Source organism: Loxodonta africana, chromosome X (genome assembly GCF_030014295.1).
Source record: "Loxodonta africana isolate mLoxAfr1 chromosome X, mLoxAfr1.hap2, whole genome shotgun sequence".
Classification (NCBI taxonomy): domain Eukaryota; kingdom Metazoa; phylum Chordata; class Mammalia; order Proboscidea; family Elephantidae; genus Loxodonta; species Loxodonta africana.
Window position 1 is genome coordinate 140,918,442 of NC_087369.1, and position 23,997 is coordinate 140,942,438.

General features: G+C 42.1%; 2 protein-coding genes across 5 annotated transcripts in view; one reads left to right on the forward strand and one right to left on the reverse strand.

Annotated features, from left to right (window-relative positions):
* Window positions 1-3,908: 3,908 nt before the first annotated feature.
* PGRMC1 (progesterone receptor membrane component 1) lies at window positions 3,909-13,870 on the forward strand. The gene is made up of 3 exons (XM_064277534.1): window positions 3,909-4,331; window positions 9,323-9,478; window positions 12,627-13,870. Exons 1-3 carry the CDS (start codon window positions 4,004-4,006, stop codon window positions 12,728-12,730), a joined length of 588 nt encoding a protein of 195 aa, XP_064133604.1. The 5' UTR covers window positions 3,909-4,003; the 3' UTR covers window positions 12,731-13,870.
* Window positions 13,871-14,683: 813 nt separating this feature from the next.
* The window catches only part of LOC100659932 (A-kinase anchor protein 17B), a 123,875-nt gene continuing 114,561 nt past the window's right edge, over window positions 14,684-23,997 (reverse strand). For all 4 annotated transcript variants that reach the window (XM_064277531.1, XM_010594668.3, XM_064277532.1 and 1 more), the window contains 2 exons: window positions 22,411-22,645; window positions 14,684-20,126 (listed from right to left, as the gene is read on the reverse strand). In XM_064277531.1, the coding sequence (XP_064133601.1) occupies window positions 18,480-20,126; window positions 22,411-22,645 (1,882 nt within the window). In that variant the 3' untranslated portion in view covers window positions 14,684-18,479. The remainder of the gene's footprint in view (window positions 20,127-22,410; window positions 22,646-23,997) is intronic.

A 23,997-nucleotide genomic window follows, 5' to 3' on the forward strand; every position in this document is an offset into this window, starting at 1 on the left:
ATTCGATCTTGTATAGATAGTTCTTAAAAGAGCGTAATGCTCAAGACAGAGCTTTGTTACTAGTTAAGCTGAACTATTGTTTGGTTTTAAGAAGATTTCAGGGGATATTTTCTATTTAAGGTTTAAATATTATCTCAGGGCAATAATTTCAGGTGTTCATTCAGCCTCCATGGTTCTAGAAAGTCTAGAGTCCACGAGAATTTGAAATTCTGTTCAGTAATGGTAGCCGGACACCATCCAGTTCTTCTGGTCTCATGGCAAAGGAGACAGTTGTTCATGGAGGCCATTAGCCACACATTCCATAACCTCCTCCTATTCCTGACTCTCCTTCTTCCTCTGTTGCTCCAGGGGAATAGAAACCAATTGTTGTGCCTTAGATAACCACTTGCAAGTTATTAAGAGCCCAGGCACTATGCAACAAACTAGGAGGTGGAACGGAAGCACTAAACATGTTATTAGGCCAATTAACTGGGATGTCCCATGAAACCATGACCCTAAACCTCTAAACCAAGGAATCAAATCCCATGAGGTGTTTGGTTGTACATAAGCAGCCTCAGCAGCTGTTCTTTCTTGTTTTTGTCATTGTCGTAAATATATCTATCACACAATTTGCCAATTCAACTTTTTACAAGTGTACAGCTTATTGACAGCAATTATAATCATCAGCTGTGCAACCCTACCCTTAAGCAATGCAATTTTTCCATCACCGTTAACCCCCTCCCCCTCCTCCCCCTCCCTTCTGACTCTGGTAACCACTAATAAACTTTGGTCTCTGTACATTTGCCTTTTGTTGTGTTTTTATGTAAGTGAGGTCATACAATATTTGTCCTTTTGTGATGGGCTCATTTCACTTAGCATAATGTTTTCAAGCTCCATCCATACTGTAGCACATATCGAGAGTTCATTCTCCTACTCGCTGAGTAGTATTCCATTGTATATATGTACCACATTTTGTTTATCCACTCATCTGTTGATGGGCATTTAGGTTGTTTCCCTGTTTTTGCTATTGTGAATAGTGCTGCAATGAACATTGGTGTACAAGTCTCTTTTTGGGTCTCTGCTTTCAAGTCTTTTGGGTATACACCTAGGAGTGAAATTGCCAGGTTCATTTTCTTTTTTTTTTTTCAGTTTAAACAAAAACTTATGCACTTACAAATCAAGCTGGTTATAAAACCTGTTGCCGTCAAGTTGATCCCAGCTCATAGCAACCCTACAAGACAGAGTAGAACTGCCCCATAGGGTTTTCTAAGCTGTAATCTTCATGGGAGTAGATTGCTAAGTCTTTCTCCAGTGGAGTGGCTGGTGAGTTAGCAGCCAAGCACTTAACCACTGCAACACCAGGGATCCTTTTAAGTTTGCTATAAACCCATTGCTATATTTTTATACAGTGGATTCTGACTCATAGCGACCCTATAGGACAGAGTAGAACTGCCCCATAGGGTTTCCAAGGAGCAGCTGGGGGATTCGAATTGTTGATCATTTGATCAGCAGCCTGAGTGCTTAACCACTTCACCACGAGGGCTCCACAAGTTTGTTATCGTGAACATGTATTATGGTTCTACATTTTTCAGAAAAGAAATAATAAACCATTTTTTCCCAAGGCTAAAAGTGACATGTGCCAAGTATTGAAAATGTAGAAAAGTATAAAGAAACTAACAGTCACAACAGTTAACATTTTAGCATGTTTCCTTTCAGGCTTCCTTTTATGTATTTTTTTCTACATAGTTGAGTTCAGACTGTATATAGCTTTGTTTCCTGCTTTTCTCTCTTAAAATAAAAACATAAGTATTTTCCCAAAACATGATGATATCTGGATAGCTGAACCATATGCCATTTTATGGTTTTATTACAATTCAAATAGATTAATTAATTTGGTATTTCATTAAAGTCGAACATTTAGGCTGTTTCCAGTTTCACTATATTAAAAATGATTCTCTAATAAGCATCTTAGTATGAAATCATTGTCAGCATTTCTAAGTGTTTCCTTGAGATGGATTCCTACAAGTGGAATTACTGGGTCAAAGAGTAGATTTCAAGAAGTGAGATTAATGGATAGAAAATATTTTTTATGGACAACAAAAGGTTTTACCAAGTTCTCTTCCCAACGGTATAGGAGCATCTCATCACTCTTGTCAGCATTGTATGCTACCTTTTCTTTCATCTTTCCTACTCTGATAGGTGAACGTGGTATCTTGATTTTTTTTTTCTATTACTAGCGAGACTGAACATTTTTCATAGGCTTATTCATCATTGTTAATCCCCTCGTTTGTACACTACCTCTTCCTATTTTTGCCCATTTATTGATTAAAATCTTATGAATTTCCTTATCAATTAAAAAGAGCTCCTAAAGGATATTAATCCTGTGTCATATTAGTTGCAAACGAAAATATTTTTTGCAAGTTTTTTTTTAAGTGTCTTGGCCATATACATTTTTTTAAAAAGATAGTTAGATTGTAACTACCGATGAATGCTCTCAGTTTGAGCTCTAGTTTCCCCATTGTTAAAGAGTTTTGACAAAAGATCTTGGAAGGGCCATTTCAGGGAATCCTAAATTTAGCTCTGTGAGAAAAACGTGTGGGCCCAATTTAAAGACTGTTTTGTTCATATGCACTTTAAAATCATTTAAGAAGATTGGGGGTGGGGGAATGGAAGAGTTTGTGCCAGAAATCTTTGGCCAAGTCAGGTTTTAGAATTTTGAGGTAAGAAAAGCCAGTTCTCTCTCCTCAAGTCTCCTGCGTATTGGGAGGGGGGGAGCAAATTATGTGCAGGCGAACAGAATCCTTGATGGAAAAGTACTGCTCTGGGCAGCAGATGTGTGCATGGCTTGGTTTTAATTATTTTTCTCCCTCTCTCTAGCCTTTCTTCCGCTCCCCTCCCCCTTCCACAATAAAGAGCTCGGCCAGGTTAAGGCTTTGGAGGGTAGAGACAATCCTTCCTCCACGGAAGCCTACTCACGCAAAGCCTGCTAGCAGGGTGAAATACCTAGGAAAGAATAGGAGGCCAAACCTAGGGTATTTCCAAACTGCCGCTTTCGTCTGGCCTCCAGCTCAGGGTTATTGTGACTGCCAACTGCCAAGGGGTAGCTCGACAGACTTCAAACAGAAGAACGTTGCCAAACAAAGAAACTTCGAACATTATTCTGGGCCAAAAAAAATTTTTAAAAGTGCAACAAGAGAATGTTGCTTGCTGATGCCTAGTGACCCAGCAAATCAGAGACTGCAAAAGGGTTTAGTTTTTTGAGAACAATCCCGAAGTAAATCGGTGATCCTATCCTTTTCCCCAGATATTGTGAGAGTTGCCAGAGGCCTGGGTGCTTTCAGCTGTCCCATTGGTGTCTACCCGCAGCATCTGGGGGTTGGGGTGCGTTGCATTCGCTCTAGGAGAGGGAATAGGGATCCCCAAGGAAAGAATGGGTAGGCGGAGTCTTTAAGGTGGAAAAAAGGAGCTCAAATTCTTGTTTTTAACAGGGCCTCGTGGCCCCCAGGGGTGGACGGGGTCTTGCGGGGGGTGCTAAGTCTGAAGCAGGAGACAAGCAGTCGGTGACTGGCGCGCAGCAGGTGGGGGAGGGGGCCTCGGACAGTGCACTGCCAAGCCCAAGCGGGTCTGTCAGCGAGGAGCAATGAGGGTGGCCTAGGAGGGCCTAGCTAGTGGCTGGAGGGGGAATGGCGTGAGGCTGGCGCAGGGAACTGCAGGTAGAAGGGAGGGGTGGGCTGCGCTCCGCGGCTGGGGAGTCAGCACTGGGCGGGCGGGGTGCAGGGGGAGGCCAGAGCCAGACGCAACATGGGGGAGCGAGGCCGGCTGCGCCCGGCGGGAGGAGGACGCGGGGGCGGGGCCTGAAGGTTCCGCCCCGCCGGCCCCGCCTCGCCCCGCCGGCCCCGCCTCCTCCCGCCGGCTCGCCGTCCTGCCGGCTAGCTCCCGCCGCCACTCGCTGGCTGAGAGGGAGGAGGAAGCGGTGAGTTCCGGAGCCGTGCCTAATCCCGGCCCAACCTTTGCTCCAGAGATCATGGCTGCCGAGGATGTGGCGGCGATGGGCGCGGACCCGAGCGAGCTGGAGGGCGGCGGCCTGCTGCACGAGATCTTCACCTCGCCCCTCAACCTGCTGCTACTCGGCCTCTGCATCTTCCTGCTCTACAAGATCGTGCGCGGGGACCAGCCGGCGGCCGGCAGCGACAGCGACGACGACGAGCCGCCCCCGCTGCCCCGCCTCAAGCGGCGCGACTTCACCCCGGCCGAGCTGCGGCGCTTCGACGGCGTCCAGGACCCACGTATACTGATGGCCATCAACGGCAAGGTGTTTGACGTGACCAAGGGCCGCAAGTTCTACGGGCCCGGTATGGCCGTGGGCGACTGCGGCGCCGAGACAAAAGAAAGGGGGGCCTCAGCGCGGGGCTGGGCACAGGGGAGGCGAGGGGGGCGAAGAGGGGCCGGGGGCGGAGAGCCGGGGGCCGGTCATTCCGACAGCCCCGTGGTGGTGGCGGGGCTGCGGTGCTCGAGGAGGGCTGCGGGCCTGGGGGGGGGGCGCAGATCCCCGGCCTGCGCTACCCGGTCATCGATCCGGGACGGAGGAAGAAAGCCAAGGCGCTTAAACCCGGGGTGGGTGGGACTGCGGTGCTGAAATGGCGGGGGGGGCGGGTAGGGGGCACATCAGAGCCCGGAGTGCGGGGGCAGTTTTCAAAGGTATCATGTTTGACGGTTCCTGGAAGGGGTAGTGGTGTTCGGCTCGAGAAAAGAAATAAGGGTGTCTCGAGGGAGCATGAGGGGCGGGGGGAGCGAGCGGAGGGAAGTCCAGGCTTGGAGACTAAGTGAAGGCCAATGACGCCAGAAGTAGCCATGGTGGAATGTGGGGGTGTGGAAGAAGGAAAGCGGAGATGGGATTAGCAGCAGGTAGAAGCATTGTGCTTGATGGTGAGTGATGTGCGGGTGCGGTGTGTGCCTGTTGAGTGTATGTGGTTTATTAGGTGTCTGTCCACGCGCGCAGTGTGGCATGTGTCAAGTATGTGTGTGGCATGTGTTTGGTGTGTGTGTGTGTGTGCGCGCGCGCGCGTGTGTGCTATGCGTGGTGGATGGAAAGGCGAGAAACTGGACAAGGGCAACTGCGTTGGGGGAAGTGAGCTGTTGAGGGAAGAATAAAGGCTAAGATGTGGACCGTGGTTTTGTGGCAAGATGATAAGGTAATACAGTGTTTAGTCTGAAGCAGGAGAGAAAGGGCTGTAAAAAATGGAGGGAGGAAGAAGTGGGAGGACCCTGAGAAACAAAAGGGGTCGGGCTAGGGGGGCTAGGAAGGCTGCTGGGTGGAAGAATTTCAGGAGAAACCAACCAGAGGGAAAATGAGGGATGGATGACTGCTGGGCTGTTGGAGTGAGCAGGTTTGAAGGGTTTCTTAGAGGTAAGATTTTTCCAAACCTTGTTGCGCATCACAATTACTTGATGAAAAATACAGATTCCTGGCCTAACCACCGTAACCACAGAACAGCCTTTGTGGGCGAGGTCCAAGAATCTGCATTTTCGCAGGCTCTCCCAGGCAAATTTGAGAAGCAGCCAGATTTGGAAAGTTCTGATTTATTATTTACAGAGGAGGAAAAAAAGATACTAGCTACTCCATTTGGACTCCAAAAAACTAGGGCTTCAAACCGGTTCGTTCTGGCTCAAACTCCTGCTGATAATTTACATTTTCACCCCAGATGTATCTACAGTTTAACAAGATCCGCAGGTGGTTCATATGTATAATAAATGTTGATAACCACTGCTCTATTGTGGTTTTCAGAATTGGTCCCCAACCAACAGCATTAGCATCACCTGAGAACTTGTTAGAAATGCAAATTATCAGCAGGGGTTTGAACCGGAACAAACCAGTTCGAAGCCCTGCTGAAAACAGGAACAGGTATTTCCACTTGATAGTGCTCTCTCCCCACTGACCCCTTAGTCGCCCAATCAGCCAATTAAAATCAGATGTGTAAAGGTTCTTGCGACACTTCCCACTTAGTAATTTTTCCTTGTGGACAATTTAGAATACCTACGTCCACAAGGCATGTAACTGTCAAAATAATTTGAATGGCATTCCTATATTATGTGCCACCTTTAGTGGTGCACTTAGAGGCTTTATCAGTGAACAATTATGTAAATATCTGTTGTTACTGAGCTATACTATGAAGTAGTCAAAACATGTGCTTGGGGCACTCTCAGTGATTGTAGTTTGCAAAGTCATTGTGAGATATGTAGGCCTGTGCACAGAGCACAAGACTGGAAATCAGGCAACCTGGGTTCTAGTCCTGGTCTATTCACTAACCAGCTGTCTGACCTTGTACAAAGCATTGTTTGTTTCTCTAGGCCTTAGTTTTCCCTTGGAAAAAATGATAGGAATGGCCCATTATGAGTCCTCTAAGTCTCCATCCTGCACTGTCATCCAGTAAGCCTGTGACTATATGACATCATGGAAGTGATGCTTCACATTATAAAGGAGTCCTGAAAATTACTCATTCAAGTGCCTACTGTTTTATGCCAGCCACTGTTGTAGGTGCTGGAAATATAGCAGCGAACAAAACACACAAATCCCTGCTCACGAAGCTTACATTCTAGGGAATATACATTGTGGTGAATGCTATGTATTCTCCAAAGACGTAATGCTCCCCTATACCTTGTTTATGTATTCTGTGAGGTTTCACCACATAATGACTATAATTTCTGAAATGGTGGGTTGAAACCAGTACACGTCGCCTATTTTCAAGCACTAGGTGCTACTGTTTTCACTGGAGGCGTATGTTTGTGGAGTATGTGTGAAGGTTTCTTTTTTTTTTACCTTCTGTAATGGAAACAGTACCACTTAATGATAATTAAAAACAACCATTTTCCTTTGGAATCTTAAAATTGATCATAAAATTTGTCTAATTATTAAAATATTTCTGGTGGATTGAAGTTTCAGGTGACCAGGTCATATTGAAACTTGATCTATTCTCACACATGGTATAGTGGTTACCCATGATACCTGGAAACCCTGGTGACGTAGTCCTTAAGAGTGACAACTGCTAATGAAAAGATTGGCAGTTCGAATCCACCAGGCGCTCCTTGGAAACTATGGGGCGGTTCTACCCTGTCCTGTAGGGTCACTATGAGTTGGAATCGACTCTACGGCAAAGGGTTTGGTTTTTTGTTTGTTTGGTACTCAATATACCTTTGGGGAAAGAATACATTATTTAAAGTGCACTGGGTTTTCTTCATTTTCTGGTCCAATATTTAAATAAGCCTAAACATCTACTTTTTAAAAGGAGCCCCCTGGTGGCGTAGTGGTTAAGTGTTACAGCTGCTAACCAAAAGGTAGACAGTTCGAATCCACCAGGCGCTCCTTGGAAACTCTGTGGGGCAGTTCTACTCTGTCCTGTAGGGTCGCTATGAGTCAGAATCCACTCGACGGCAATGGGGATTTTTTTGTTTGTTTCTGGTAGCACAGTGGTTAAGCACTTGGCTGCTAACCGAAAGTTCAGCAGTTCAAACCCACCAGCTGCTCCGAGGGAGAAAGATGTGGCAGTCTGCTTCTGGAAAGGTTACAGCCTTGTAAACCCTGTGAGGCAGTTCTACTCTATCCCAGTCACTATGAGTCAGACTCCATGGCAATGGGTTAAACATCTACTTTAAGTATAGTAAGTCCCCAGGTTAGGAAAGTTCTTCCACAACTGTACTTGCCCTTTAATATTATATAAATGTGCCCTCACTTTGAAATAATTGAACCAGTCCCTACTGCCAACAAATTCTTTATCACAGTGGCCTTCACTTGCTGCAAGTGCAGCTTTGACATCATTGAAAAGGCTTGGAGCCTTGCACTAAACCAAACCCAAACCCACTGCTATTGAGTTGGTTCCGACTCATGGGGACCCTGTAGGACAGGGTAGAACTGCCCCGTAGGGCTTCCAAGGCTGTTAATGTTTACAGAAGCAGACTGCCACATCTTTCTCCTGTGGAGCAGCCGGTGGGTTCAAACCAGTTACCTTTCAGTTAGCAGCCAAGCACTTAACCACTGCACCACCGGGAATCCTTCTTGCACTAAACCAAAAAAAGAAACCAACCCCACGGCCGTCAAGTCGATTCCGACTCATAACGACCCTATGGGACAGAGTAGAACTGCTGCATAGGGTTTTCAAGGAGTGGCTGTTGGATTCGAACTGCCGACCTTTTGGTTAGCAGCCAAAAGCTTAACCACTGTGCCACCAGGGGTCCTCTTGCACTACAAACAAAGAAACCAAATCCACTGTCATCTATTTGATTCCAACTCAGTTACCCCCTAGGGCTTCCAAGGCTGTAAGTCTTTATGGAAGCAGACTGCCACATCTTTCTCCCATGGAGCCACTGGTGATTTTGAAGTGTCAACGTTTCGGTTAGCAGTTAATCACTTTAACCACTGCTCCACCAGGGCTCCTTAAGTAAGTCTAAGTAAGAACACCTGTTCCACTTACCTACAAATTCTTAAAAAGACACCTGGGAACTGATCTTGTTCATAACCCGGGGACTGACTGTACCTGCAGAATGATCTACTGCCCTTGCACACATTCAGTACAACGTCTTATATATAGTTGCATTCTAATATTTTATAGAATTATTTAGGAGTATTAATTTGGCCTTTTTTCCATGAAAGTTTTAGTATTTTCTCTTCAAGGCCACCTAAAAAACAGTGAAGGCGCTGATCTCCTGTGCGCTCTCTTATTTATTGATAGTGAAGGTTGTGTAACATGTGGACAGATTTCTGAACCACTGATAATCTTAAAAAGTGATTTCTCTTGCCCATGTTAATGTTTAATTGAGTCTCGCAATCAACAATATAAGATACCTTTGACTCACTTTTTAAGAAATCAATACGTTTATGAGGAAATATCTTCATTTACTCATTCGTGCTTATTTTAAGAAACCATAACTCAAAAAAAAGAAACCATAACTCTCACTGGTGTAGCTCCAGTGACTAGAACAGAGCCAGGTTCAACGTCTTCACATCAAATTCTGGCCCATAGACTCAGTGTTATCTTGGTAAATCCCACCCTCAGGGAATAATCATTTATGACTTTTTACTAGCTATTTGAAAATCACAGAAGATTGAAGAAAATGTATAGCATTTTGGTTTCTTTTTAGTTATTTAAAAGGTAAATAGCAGCAGGTCTTTAAATGTCCATTATGTAATGACTAAGGTTTCAGTATCACTTACGGTTTCCGAACAGAATTGGATATTCAAAAAGGGGACTTTCTGGGTTGATGGGTAGAGAACCCAATTTCTGTGTATGAACCACACGAAAATTCACTGCCTAATAAAGAATCGCTGTTTCGTTTGGTTTTGTTTTTAAAGATGGGCCATACGGGGTCTTTGCCGGAAGAGATGCATCCAGGGGCCTTGCCACATTTTGCCTGGATAAGGAAGCACTGAAGGACGAGTATGACGACCTGTCTGACCTCACTCCTGCCCAGCAGGAGACCCTGAGTGACTGGGACTCTCAGTTCACTTGTAAGCGTTTTTTAAATTGTTCCAGGATCAAATTTCTACCAGTAATGGGGATTCACGGCGGTACAATAGTTATTGCTAAGCAGCCTGAAACCTGGGAACATTTTGATAGGCTCCAGAATGTTAGATGGATCAAGTTCATGGCTTGAAGTAATTGCAGCAGTGCTGAGTCACTTGCTATGATTGCATACCAATTTTTAGCTAGTTCTGAATTGAAACTTCGGTTTCTGTTTTTGTTGGTTAAAATTTTGAAGGTTTATATGGATTCCACACTAGTATTTGGTGCTTGGCGTGTAGTGGAAAGGACAGTGGCCATCTTGACTACAGAAAGAGGAGTTTTCATAAGTCCTCTCTTGTAGAACTTGCCGTTTAAAAGCAGCCCACATTTTTGTGGAAGAATGGAGACTTGTATTCTACAAAACAGCTTCTCTTTGAATCAAATTGAGCCTAACTGTAGGCCTCATAAAAATGATGCTTATGATCTGCCCAGCAACAGTGTTGTCTGCATTTAAAGAAAGAAAAAAGGAGACACTTGTTTCATGGCTCATGCTGTGGGCTCAGGTCTTTGGGGGGAAGTAAGGATGGGAAGTTCAACTCTGGAGAATTCAGGAATTGACTTCTGTCAAAGCTAAGTGTATAATTATTGCTTTGGCAATATTTTACTGCCAAGAATTTGAATGAAAATCTTTCCCAGCTTTTATAAAACAGTGTCCAAAGACAATGACCATTTCTGGGGGGGAAATTTTTCATTTAAAATGTAGTTGTTTTTTTCTGTTTGCTATGATGAGTTAAATATTACTGGCTCTTTTGGCTAAATCCATCCATTTTCTTTGAAAATAATGCTGACTTCAGAGAGTTCTGGGTTAATCATTATCCAGATGTGGCTCTACCTTTAGAGTCTGGCTCTCAGGCAGACTAAGTATAACTTTTAAATCTTGAGGCAAGTCTTTGTACTTTGAAAACATAATCCAGCTACCTAGCATAGTCCCTCATTTTTTGCATCCTAAGGATGCCTTTATAACAATGGATTTTTCTATGTGAAATAAGTGAGTTTATAATGTGTGATTTACAAAGCTCCATTTGCTAGGGCTTGCCTGCATTAATGTGAGAAAAAGTGTTTTTTTTTTTTCTTGCCCCAAATACTGTTGTGACACCTCAGCTACGGTCAAAGCCAGTGTGGATTCCCCTAAAGGCTGATTTCCCAGGCACCACTCAGCTTTTTCTCTTATTTGTCTTGCACAGTCCCAAGCACCCTAGGGACCTTTATAATAAGTTCAAATAGGGAAGTTCCCATTGTTCCCAATGATTATTTCACACAAAAGCAGCTCTGGTTACCTGGCTAGACAGGTTGGTTACTGCTCTAGTTCCTGCCCATATTAGAAAGAGGAGGTTCAGTCCTCTTGGCCTCTGGCATTGAGATGTTTAACCCTGTATTAGCTTGGCTGCAATAATGTGGTGTTTGGCTTACTCCATCCCGTCTCAAGTCTTGGGAAAAAAAGCACTATGCTTTTGCACACTTATGTCTGTTTTCTCCAACATCTCCAGTTCTCACCTGGTTCCTTTACCACTTTTTTTTCACTCTGCATAGGTTTTCTCTGTGTTGGGAGGGAAATTCTGTCTCCTGCTATCCTCTCCATCCACTAGACTATCATCATCCCTTCACTATCAAACAAACTTGTAGTAAGTTGTCCATAATCACTGCTTTATTTCCTCTCTATACCTTCCCTCCTATTTCCTACAGTATGGCCTTTGTCCCTACAATTCTGTTGAACTTTCTTTCTCAAAGGTTTCCAGGGGCCTGCTTCTTGTCAACACTGACTTCACTTCTCCAGTCCTTATTGTGGCTCTTTTGTCATGTTCCTCTCTAAAGTAGCTCCTTCTATGGGATCCCCAATACTTTCTTTATACACAACTCCTTTCATGATGCTGGTTGTTATCCCCTCAATGTGTCAGCTCTCCCCACTTCCTCCCTGGGATCCCATTTCCATTCGCCCAGGTTTCCTGCCTTCTGAACTTTGCTTTTGGGCAAATGCTTCCCTTTTGGTCTCACATGGTTGATTGTTCTGAGAAGCATGTTCCTTATGCGTATTATTGTTCACTTCATAGGCCTGTCTATTGTTTGGCTGAAAGGTGATCTCCAGGAGTAGGTTCACTTTCAGGTTTGAAGGGTGTCTGTCTACAGGCCATAGTCTCGGGAGTTCCACCAGCCTCTATCAGACCAGTAGGTCTGGTCTTTTTTAGGAATCTGAATTTTGTTCTATGTTTTTCTCCCACTTTGTCCATGACTTTTCACTGTGATCCCAGTCAGAGCGGTCGGTAGGCTAGCCAGGCACCATTATAAGGTCCCCATTTCTGTCTGGAATCTCGTTTTCTAAGCACCTCATTATGTCAGTTTTCCAGTCTTACATCCTTCCCTTTCCATTCCCAATGGGCACCATCCTTCTCCTGGCTTTGTTCTTTCATACCTGGATCTGCACAGTAGCTTCCTGGTCATGCTGCTCCTAGTTTCTTACTGTAATTTGCCTTGTGCACCCTGTTTTACTGTGTCATTCCTTTGTTCAGTGCCCTTTGCCACCTATAGGATAATAAGTCCAAACTCCTTAGGCTTTCTTTTCAGATACCTCATAATATTTCTCCATATTACTTAGTCAACCTTATCTCCTACTACTTCCAAATGGCAACTCTGTTCCTGTCAACTTGGTCTCTTGATTGCTCCCCGGGTGGGTTCAATCTTACCTGTATTCCTTTATACATGGTGTTTTCATCTCCTACAGATCTCTCCCTCCCTGAATCCTACAGTTTGCAAAGCTCAGCCTTAGTACCTATCTTTCTTCCACGGAGTGCTCTGCAGTTCTTCTAACTCAGAATGAACCCTTGCTCTTCTAAACATTTCTACACACAAACACGATTCATTTTGACTCACTGTCCAACATTGCTGCCTGTTTTATAGTCTGTCTGCTAAACAAAACTAATCCCCTGTGGGCAAGGACTATGTCATAAACCATCTTTGAATTCTTCAAAAAGCCCAGCACATTGCTGAGTATGTTGTAGGTCTCCAATAAATGCTTTAGAATGAAATTACTTAGAAGTAATTTTCTATAAAGCATGCGAATGACCATTTGTGGTGTTTTTTTCTCCCCTCTACCTCCAGTCAAGTATCATCACGTGGGCAAGCTGCTGAAGGAGGGGGAGGAGCCCACTGTGTATTCAGATGAAGAAGAACCAAAAGATGAGAATGATCGGAAAAATGATTAAAGCATTCGGTGGAAGCATATCTATTTTTGTATTTTGCAAAATCATTTGTAACATTCCAGTCTGTCCTTAAAGCATTGTGATTTCAACATTTAGATAAGTTTTGAACTTGCTGTGAATTTTTTAATTATTCGTAACATCACTAGTGGCACTGATAAAAGTAAGTTCTGTCTTAGAATATGCATGATAATGTTGATGTGTCACAGATCCAGAAAGTGAACGGTAGTGCTGTAATAAAAATGTTAATATTCTTCTACCTGTAGTTAGTATAGGCTAAATTAAAAAAATTTTTTTGACAGGTAAGACTTTCATAGTCCCAAAACAGGTAAAAATGTTAAATGTGCAAAGTCCTTTAAACACCAAGGACAAAGGACCAACTTTTAGTCATGATGTTCTTTAAAGAACTGTATTTTTCGATTGATGTAAACTGCATGATTTCTGTTATATCTACCTCTGAAGCAAATCTGCAGTGTTCCAAAGAATTTGATGTCGGTTCCTGAGAGCTGTCTGGTAACAAAACGGTATCACAAAGCTGGACTTATTTGGCAAAAGATATTTACTGTGTTTCTGGACTGCTTTGTATTAAAACAGGATCTGAACATACAAAGGAAAAGCTTAAAAAAAAAAAGCTGGCTTGCCTGCAAACCTAAATTTGTGAAGATTGTAGCACTGTCTTCCCAATTCCTGTGTTCATAGCGAGGTACTGGTTATTTTACACAATTCGAAGTGAGGGGGAGGCATACAGAACAGAAGGAGCCAGGTAGGTGTTCGCTCTCCTAAGAACCGTCATACATGGCCCCAAAGAACGAGGAGAAAACTGGAAACGTCACTAGCCAAGTGATTTTTAAAAATTATTCATAAGGTAACAGTCATTGCATTGTTACCAGACTAGCCACTGCAAAAACTAGTAGTCAAGTGTCTAAGTGTTTCATAATGTTTTTTTGTGTGTTAATACTACACTTAGCTTAAGTAGACTGTACAGTTGTATAAATTAGCAAAAGTATTATATGAACTAGTGAGATTTCAAACTCTTGTAGTTAAATAATCATTGTATTTTCTTGTGAACTGTGTTTAGTGGTTTTACCTCAAATCAGAAAATAAATGATGTGCTTTGGTGAGTTAATAAAATGGTTTTACCCAGTATAGTGTGGTGGGTTGTTTTATTTATTTTTTTACTTTAATCTAAAGAACCAGATTCGGTCATTTTACATTAGCTTAATAGGGTTTCACTTTTGAATACAAATTTGTTTTATTCCAAAAGAGACAAGGGAAGGAGCAAAAATTTGGAAACCTTGTACCACAAACCAAGTACGAGGTTGTCACATTAGGAACTACTGATTTTTTTTTTGTTGTTACTTATCAAATTCTGTCTTAAAATTGTAAATGGCAAACCACCATCTTGAGGTCTATAGCAAGGTCATTGAGGAGTAATTGTACTGAAGGCACTGTTACCAAGTGCTAAGAAAGGGTTTTGTTGGTTTTGTTTTAATGTCATGTCGGATCAGGGAAGTATCCAGGAATCTATGTATTAGCAAAGTCAGTTCACCTCATAGCAAAGGAGGACATCAGATTTGCATATGCAGTCATATAAACACAAGCAGCCTATTACCCTGAATATTAGCGTTCTGTTGTTTTACTGTTGAAATTGGCAGTGTTTTGTTACAAGAGATGTACTCTGAACAAAAGAAAGCGCAGTTTTCCATTTTTCTTGCCATCAAACCATACTGCATATTTTTTTTAAGTGTGCCTTTCTTCCTCACTAGGTTTCATTCAACAAATACTTGAGTGCCTATTTTGTGCCAGGCAACCTGTTAGGCCTTATGCTTTGGGGAAGGGGTCGGGGAGGGAAGTTGGGCCTGGTTATAGCCTGAAGTCTCATTTAGATGTGAAGATTAGGCTACTTCTTTTACAAAGTTAAACAGGTTTGTTTGCTGCCAAGAAGAAACATCCAGAGCCTTGTTACAGTTTCACTCCCGATAGCCTGATACCCATCCATTCAGAGATGAATCAATACTGTACTGATTCCATGTAAAGGGATATTACTATAAGCCCGAGTTTTGCTCTAAGAACTTCTCAAAACTAGCTAGCATACTCCTAAGCCATATGATGTAAAAGGTGCCACGCAAGAAGAGGCGGCAGTAGCGGTAAAACCGCTATAGTAGGTGGGGGTGTTCAGGTTAACATCTGTTTGTTCCCCACCTGCTTTCATCCAACCAGCTGCAGAGGTATTTTGTTCTCAGTACCAGCATGTTGTTCATAAGCGGCATTTTGCTACATGTGTTTTAGTATGTCTCCATATTTGTGGCTTCTCTGCATAATTTAACATTCACCTTATCCCAGAGGGCCAAGTTTATGCAAATCATAGATCCAGAACAAATATCCATACATTCCTTGCTGTTACAGAAGGAGCTCTTTGAACCCAACAGGGACCCTTTCAGCTCTAAAGTAACGAGATTTTAGTCTAAGGCACAGTGTGCCTTTGTAATGTAATGCTTAGAGGCAGTTTGCTGTACATTTCATGTGAAAATACAGTTAACTCTTGTATGGTCAAAGACTATTGAGGGCCCTAGCTTCTTGGACTAGATTCCCTATCCCACACCCATACTTTTATTTTGAATATAGTATAACTTTTAACACCACCTGGTGCTGGAGGGATGAGATAAAATTCAATCGAGTCCAATTTTCTACATTTTAAATAGTTCTGATAAAGCATTTGCTGACGGGAGGATAATCTTAAACCTAAATATCATGATTTCATTTATCCAAAACAAAAACAGATCTTCAGTTGCATGAACTCTGACAAAGTCAGTTTCCACAAACTGGCATCATAAAGGACAAAGCTGCACAGAAATGTCATATTAAAACTAGACACCAATATTTTCACAGAAGCTGTTACTGTGGGTGTGCGACGCTCTAGCCAATACATCCTAGCAAATGAACAAAGACTCGATACTCACTATAACAATTTTATTTTAATCTCTCTGAAAATTAAATATGTATTGTTTCGCTACCAATGCAAATGAGAGGGATCAGCGACGTCAGTGCAAAGCAGCATACTACAGGGTAGAAACTTTCACCCAAAAGTGGAATTACCAGCATTTATTGAAAAGTTAACGTTTGGAACAATCTTTTTAACAAATAAAAATACATCTATTTGGTTCTCGTTTTCAAAATTATCAGGTTATGTGGGTGGCTTACTACCTGAGAAATTGAACAAAAATACATGGACAGGTTTTTAGCTTTCTTAAAACACTATCAGCAGCGCATACAAAGAAAAACATGGAAAATACTTCAAAAGACAAAGTTTGAAGTTGAGGCCCTTACTTAACAAGACATAGAAGAAAAATAGGAGAAATTACTTTGCACCACTAAAGTAACAGCACAACAAAGGATAAAGACATTAATTACTAGAAAGTGGTTATAATACATTCAGTGCTATTCTATTCTTTATTGAGCCAGTCAATTGGAAAGTACAGGATAAGTTGTTCTCTTCCCCACTTAAGGCCCACTCAAAAAGAGGTTTACTCAAATCTAGACTGCATTACCACAAAACAGACATAATAACCCAAGGCTGTACAGAAAGTAAACAAAAAACCGGTATTTTTACTTTCTTCTGGCTCCCAGGACAGTATTTATTAAACAAAACAAAATTGTTATATGGAAGTGACTTAGCACCAGTTCTATTATACAAAAAAAAAAAAAAATTTGCACATGCTGTATTCTGCAATTTATTTTTTAGATCTGGTTACTGAGCAGCAAATTGTTTTTGTGTCTATAAACTGCAAAGAAAAAAAATACCAAATTACAGAAGAAATTGAGATTTATTTTGTCAAAGCAAGCATAGCTGCTTTCCATTACAAACCCATAATGTCCTTTGTCTCAATGGCATGAAACATGAAAAAAATTAAGAGGCAGATCATCACTGGAGGAGAATAATACCTAGTTACCGAAAGTTGTCTGACCAAATACAAGCTGTTAGTAGTTTAAAAGGCTACTCCGGAAAACAGTACTTTGAACATTAATAGTCATTGCTAGTCTTGAGAAAAGGCACTCACCCTGTGAGTGATTTTTCAAATTTGACAAGCCAAACCTGGCTTCAATGACAGAGTCACTGGCTTGCAAGTAGAATCGAACACAAGAGAGCCAACAAGTCATTCATTGGTCACTATCTCATTAATAATAAACACGATCTCCTATGTTATGGTCATTTCTGAACTTTACGTGCACGAACAGACCTCTATTAAGATGTGATTAGAAGAGATCAGTGAAACAACGTGTGGCTCTTCAGACAAATGATGAGATTTTGTAGCCCCTTGAGATACCAGGTTGCACAGGAGGCTAGTTATGAGCACTTGTCGTGGGACTGACTGGCACCCTACCTGGCTCTACCAGCTGGTACTTTATGACAGAATATCTAGTTAAGACTGTTTGGAATGCACCATGTCATATGAAAATGGCGCTTTGCGCTACTTCTGTGGATTAAAATAATCTTTTTCTGCTACAGACAGTCTCTAATCTCATTGATGTGTCTTCAATTGTCAGGTCAGGTAATAGATAGCTTTGTTGCAGGTAGAAAAAAAAAAGGGTCATCTACTGCCCCTGAGGTCCTAAATCCTGTGTAAGGCAGAATGAATCAGCCAAGCTTTCTACAGAACATGTACCACACTAAGATGTAAGTCTTTAAGAATCTATAAAATATCTCCATTTAAAAACATATTTAAGAAGTCCAAAACCAGCAGGTAGAAAGATAAATTGCTTATGTTGAGAGTTTACAAATCCTACATACAATATTTTTTTCCCCAGCTAGAAAACTAACTATAAGCTTTGCCCTTGACTCTTCCTAGCCCCATGGCATTATTGAGAATTAAGGAGGCACTTGTTACTGTTTTATAAAAGTCAGCTTGGGGATATTCAGTGACTTTTTACCAACCGATGTCACCCAACCCTGAGTCAAAGGATTACATAACCCGAAATGGAATACTGTCATGTCCTCTCTTCCCAAGTGCCATTATTGGTGCCTGAGGATCTTTCAATATTTCCTTTTGCAAATCCCACTGGTTAAGTCACTTCAATCCTTTTGCTTTTCTAGGATGGGAAGACATTGGGTTCTTCAAAAAACAACTCTGCTAATGATCTGCTATACATTTAAGCCTCAAGACTTTGTTTTCAAAAGAATAACTCTTTGAGTACTACGAACATATTAATAGGATAATTTCCTTCCGGTGGATGCTCATGAGACACTCTAATGTCATGAAGAAGTCTATTATATGTTCTTCTCTTATCTATAATTATTTGTAGATAAAAGTCAGTTAGGAAAGTTTGTTGTCGCACATGGTGCCTCTGACCAAATCACGGAACATAGAAAAAGATCCGTATTCGTTGCTCCTGCTACTAAATGATGACGTTATGACAGCTAAGGAGTCAGAGGGCTATCAACAACCCTCTCAGTGTTAATTTGCTCCTTCGCTGGCACCAAATTAAAGTTGCAGTTGAACTGTAGAAACGACTGTCCTTGGATCAAGAAGTTTTGCAAGCACATTGTTTTACCAAGCTTCAGAATCTGGATGCTTTGTATTGCCAAAGCTTGCCAACACACCTGCAGTAATTTTGAGACAAGGCATTGCATTTAACCTTGCTCAAGCTTTTAAATGTTTCTCTTTTGCTCTGTAGTTGCTAGCTAGATATTTGGTTTTAAGTTTTCTTCTTGCAAATTGTTTACTATGAAGAAGAGTGTTCCTGACCTAAGTGACCATCAAAACATTTGGAAATATAAAGAACTAGTGTAGTTGTTTCGTAAATAGCTTCCATAGTCAATGTCTTCCTGACTGTTATGTCTAATATAATAATTGCCAGAATTCAGCATGAAATCTTCAGAATTTCCATGTCTTTTAAGCCTTCTTTCGTCCTGGTTATATTTTGACTTCCAAGGAGTCTCTCTTCTTGTGTAAAAATCTCTTAAATAGAAAGTGTTAGCACTTTCTGATGACATTATTGGCACATGAGAGGGTCTGTAGTTCACTTTCTGGTCAAACGTGGTACCATTAAATCTCCTTCTCTTTCTTGTAATGTCCTCTAATAGATTGCTAGAACTGGACTTAGCATAGTAGCCTTCATCAAACAAGTATTTGGAGGCTGGCTTTCTCTTTTTGCTGTCGCTTCTCTTGTCTCTAATGGAACTGTCTTCACCCTCAAGCCATGAGCATCTCAGTTCATTTTTAGACTGCTTGCCTGGTTTTCTAAGCTTATATTTAGAGTGTTTTTTCTCACCATCCTGTTTACATTTTGAATACGAGGTCTGACCTGACCTAGTTTCTTCACCATCAGTGATGATTTCATCAGGGTCAAGAAGTCCTTTTTCTGGGGAGCTATGATATGCAGCCACAGAATTCTCTTGCTCCTCTTTGTTTACGCTGCTAAGGGTTTCGTTGAAGCATTCGGAATCACTACTGATTTCCTCTAAGACATCTTTCAATTCCAAAGCTAAGCCTACTGACCTGCCGGGTGAAGAAACTTGGCTTTTCTTTCTGGATTTCAGATCTTCGATCTGGTGATCGTGGGTCTCTTCCAAAAGATGGCTCTCTCCATCAGCTGGTGAAAGCTGATCGCCAGCCTCACTGACTGTATCCTTGAGATGGTTTTTAAAGTCCTTGGAACATTCTTTGGCATAGTCCACTTTTTCTCTTTCTTGTGGTTTATGGTCAGGATCTTGAGTACAAATCTTTGTCCGGTAATCATCTTCTTGAGTATGTTCTCTCCATTCCAGGTCTTGCATTGAGCTGAAACTGGTTAAGTGATGTCTACGTTTTCTCAAACTGATCTGAAATCCATTTCCCTTGGGATGGACAACCCTCTGCCACTGACATGTGCTTGTTACGTGACCTGGTTTTAGGAAGATACGGGCATATTTTGGAGTCTGATAATAGTTTAATAGATAGTCGATAAATTCATCGGTTTCATAGATCTTCTGTTTTCTACCACAGTCTCTCTCAAGTAATCCGGAAGAATCAAATTTATCAGAACTGTGACAATCTTCTTTCTCGAAAGACTGAGCTTCAATTGTTGTAATCTGCAAAGAATTCTGGTCAGGGATTAAACTGTGACTGTATCTCTCAGTTAAGAATTTTCTGGTTCTCTCTTTTCTAGTTGAATACCTTAATTTTTTCTTCCCTAGGCGGTGGGAAGATTTACGTAAGTGAGTCCCAGTTTTTTTCTTCATTTTTTGTTTTCGTTTATTGTCTGACTTGGCAACCTGATATTTTGGCATTTCCTCCTGATTTTGAAGATACTGTGTGTTTAACTCTTCTTTCTCCAGAGTTTCCAGTGTGTTCCCCAGAGCACGATCTTTCTCTGCTTCAGGGCTTGCAACATCTACCACCTGTGGGTTAAATTGTGTGGATCCCTTTAAAGAAAAAGGTTAAAAATCTCACATGAAAAACTAAACACATTAAAATTTTTCGGAGGAAGTTGGGCTCTCTGATATTGTTCTGAAGAGATTTCTAATAACACCTGGGATAGATCCAAATTAGGAACAACATTAACCAAAAACCTGTTGCTGTCGAGTCGATTCCGACTCCTAGCGACCCTACGGGACAGGGTAAAACTGCCCCATAGAGTTTCCAAGGAGCAACTGGCGGGTTTAAACTGCTGACCTTTTGATTAGCAGCTGGGCTCTTAACCACTGAGCTACCAAGGCTCCAGGAATAATACTGTGCTAGGAAATGGGAGGCACACAATTAGATGTCTTAGTCTAATATGCGCTGCTTTTACTATGCCTGTGCCCATCCTTACGCTAGAAGGCACCATGCCTTACGTGGCCTTCAAAGTTCATGACCTTTTCTTCATTGGTTCAAAAACTTCTGAGATCCTAATGTCCCAGGTATTGTGCTAGGGGCTGAGGATATGAAGAGGAATAAGAAACGATCTCTAGCCCTTCCAGAAAATTCTCATACAAGACTGATGGGAGAAATGTGTGGCATATCAGATGGAGTTGTCTAAAAGGATCAACTGGCTTAAAAGATAAGACGTCTTTCTGTTTTTCACTCCAGTCTCTCACTATGGATTGCAGGTGAGGAGTCTCTGAGTTCCACCTCCCCTCCCCATCTCAGTAAGAAGCAAGGCAGCAAGGAGAAAACGTGGCCATGACAGTGGTGCTCTCTGCTCTGCGTAACTGCTGGGCATGTAAAAGGTGCTGCCCACAAGCCTCGCCCTGCGGAGAGAGTTTGCCCTGTGCACCCACTGACACCTGATACAAATCAGGGCAGTGTTTGCCGATTACCTGGGATTCAAACCTGCAGACTGTGTAACAGGTATATTACTGGTGCCAAGAGTTAGGTGGCGCATACATTTAGAGACAAATTCTTTAAAAAGGAGTCACCCCTGGCAGTCATTAAGGTAAACTATAAAAGATCCAGCCAGCCTTGTTAAAAATGTAATTGTAAGATTTTTCTGATCCTGATTTTACTAAGTTTGATCGTCCACACTAATGAGTGATTTGTGTGTAATGCTTGTCCACACTACAGGCCCAGACTGCAAATGTACATAAATATCCACAAACTCTCTATAATCTATTAACTATATATAATATTAATTAAGTATCTATTAACTACCTAATACGAATGCCCTTCACTCTTCATATTTGAAGACAGTGACTGTGGATTTTTTAAATTAACACTTTGGGAGCCTTTTTGGCTTTTAATCTGGGGCAGCTGCAGAGTCTGGCTATATTAAGGCGCTCACTCAGTGGAAAAAAAACACCTTTCAAAAATGAAACTCTCCAAAGCAAACAATTGCTCTGTAATATGAGAAATTCCTTATCAGATCGTTTACAACTAGACTAAGATGAGTTGCTACACAAAGGTATCTGCTCAAGGCTCTTCCTTCTTATCCAAACCTGCTGTAGATGAATGGACAAGTAAGGTTACAGTGTGACAAACCTAACACTCACACCATCCATTTCTTCCCCCTGCTATTTTCTATTCCATGGATCAGAAACAGAAAAGTAGATACACTAACTAACTGCTCTGGGTAATAGCATCCAGAAGTTTAGAAACATAAAGTGTATGTGTTGGATGGCAGGGATGAGACACAACTCCTTTAGAGAATTTGGATACCCCTTTTATAAATCCATAATTGGGGTTATTACAGATTAGATTAGCCTATTTTAAAATAATCCCATGAGTATAATGGGTTTTCTGTGACCCTGATTTTAAATTAAAAAAAAAAACCACTGCCGTCAAGTCTATTCTGACTCATAGCGACCCTGTAGGACAGAGTAGAACTGCCCCATAGAGTTTCCAAGGAGCGCCTGGCGGATTTGAACTGCTGACCTTTTGGTTCGCAGCTGCAGCACTTAACCACTACGCCACCAGGGTTTCCCGATTTTAAAGAAGCCACTCATTAAGTATAAAGGTAATGTCTCAGAATGATAAACCAACTGCCTTCGGGTCAACTTTGACTCGTGGCAACCCCATGTGTGTGACGGTAGAGCTGTGCACCACAGAGTTTTCAATGGCTGATTTTTCAGAAGTAGACTGTCAGGTCTTTCTTTCAAGAAGCCTCTGGGTAGACTTGGGCCTCAAACCTTGAGGTTAACAGCTGAGCACGTTAACCACTTGCACCACCCAGGGACTTCTCAGAAAGGTTATACCTACCCAAACTCAACAACAATTGGGAAATGGGCTTACTGCAATTTTCTTCAGGAGTATGCGTAGCAACCGAAGGGCCTCAACACGCCTCAGAGCCAGCAGGTACTTCCTCTCCTTCCACTCCTCTGAGGAGTCAGGTTCCTGAGACACCTCAGCTTTGGCTTTGTCCTTCTGTTTCTTTCTCCGATGTCTGTCTCTTTCCTTCAAGACTCGCCTCCTGACCCTGGCCTTCCTCCTCTTTTCCTGGGTTTTCCTCTCCTCGTCTTTTCTTTTTCTGGAGAATGATTATGATTACCATAAACTATTCAGATGGTATTTATTAGATATTTGACCTCCACCCCCACCTTCCCCCACCCCGGCACCAGGGGAGTAGAGATGGTTTAGGTCTCCAGGAATCGACCACTGCTAACCCCAGGGCCTGGGACAGACAACTTATGATTAAAAAAAAAAAAAGGCAAACAATTTATGAGCAGGCCCTTTGCATCAGTCAAGGGGGAAAGACATATAATCTGATTTGGGCAAACAGAAGCATGTAAAGGAGACCTTATGCTGCAATGTTGTTGTTGTTATCTGCCGTCAAGTCAGCCCCCGACTCATGGTGACCTCATGCACAACAGAAGGAAACACTGCCTGGTCCTGTGCCAGCTCCGTGATCAGTTGTGGATCAGACCATTGCAATTCATAGGGTCTGAATTTCAGAAGTAGATTGCCAGGCCATTCTTCCTAGTCCATCTTAGTGTGAAAGCTTCACTGGAACCTGTTCAGCATCATAGCAGCACACAACCCTCCACTGACAGACAGGTGGTGGCTGCACATGAGGTGCATTGGCTGGGAATCGAACCCAGGTCTCTTGCAGAGATAGAGTATCAAAAGAAGTCGGCTACAGAATTCAAAGGAAAGGGCCTCTAGCCCCCACTTTCTCAAGCCACAAGCAGGAACCATTGGATCCAGCTTTCAAAGTGGTGATTTTATTTATTTGTTTATTTGTTTCTTTATTTATTTATTGACATCAAAACCTTCCGTGGGTTGGTTTCACACAGGCAAATAAAGATAGTCAAAGCACTCAGAACCTCTTAAGGGTGAGAACTGGTCCTTGGCACACATTACTTAACACAGTGTACTATCATAAAAACATGCTGGCCTAAAAGAATATGGGCTTTTTTGCTGCTGTTTTCTGAAAACTATAACTGCTGTGGTTAGGCCCTTACAGGAACATGGGGAGAGGGAAAGAAGGAACAATTACGTGAGGAGTTAGGACTTTAGCCAAAAGCCGAATGATTACCTAAACTGCATGTTCAGCCTAGAATTTTGGAGGTAATAGTTGTCTTGACTGGGCTCAAGCTCTAGCCAAGTTTCACAGACATGAATCTCAGGTAATTCCTGTCACCCCACCAGGCAAAAAAGTGAGAGGCATATGTAAGGGTACCCTTTATCTCCTTTTTGGAATCACTACAATTTACATGGAAAACTAGAAGAATAAACATGGAAGGGGAGGGGCCAGAAGGTAAAATTGGTTTTCAGAACCCTATAATTCTGGCCCATTTATATCCTCTTGGTAAGCCTTTGGCAATCCAATAGTCTTTTCTAGGCTCAAACCCCTAAACTGGGAAACAACTATAAACTTAA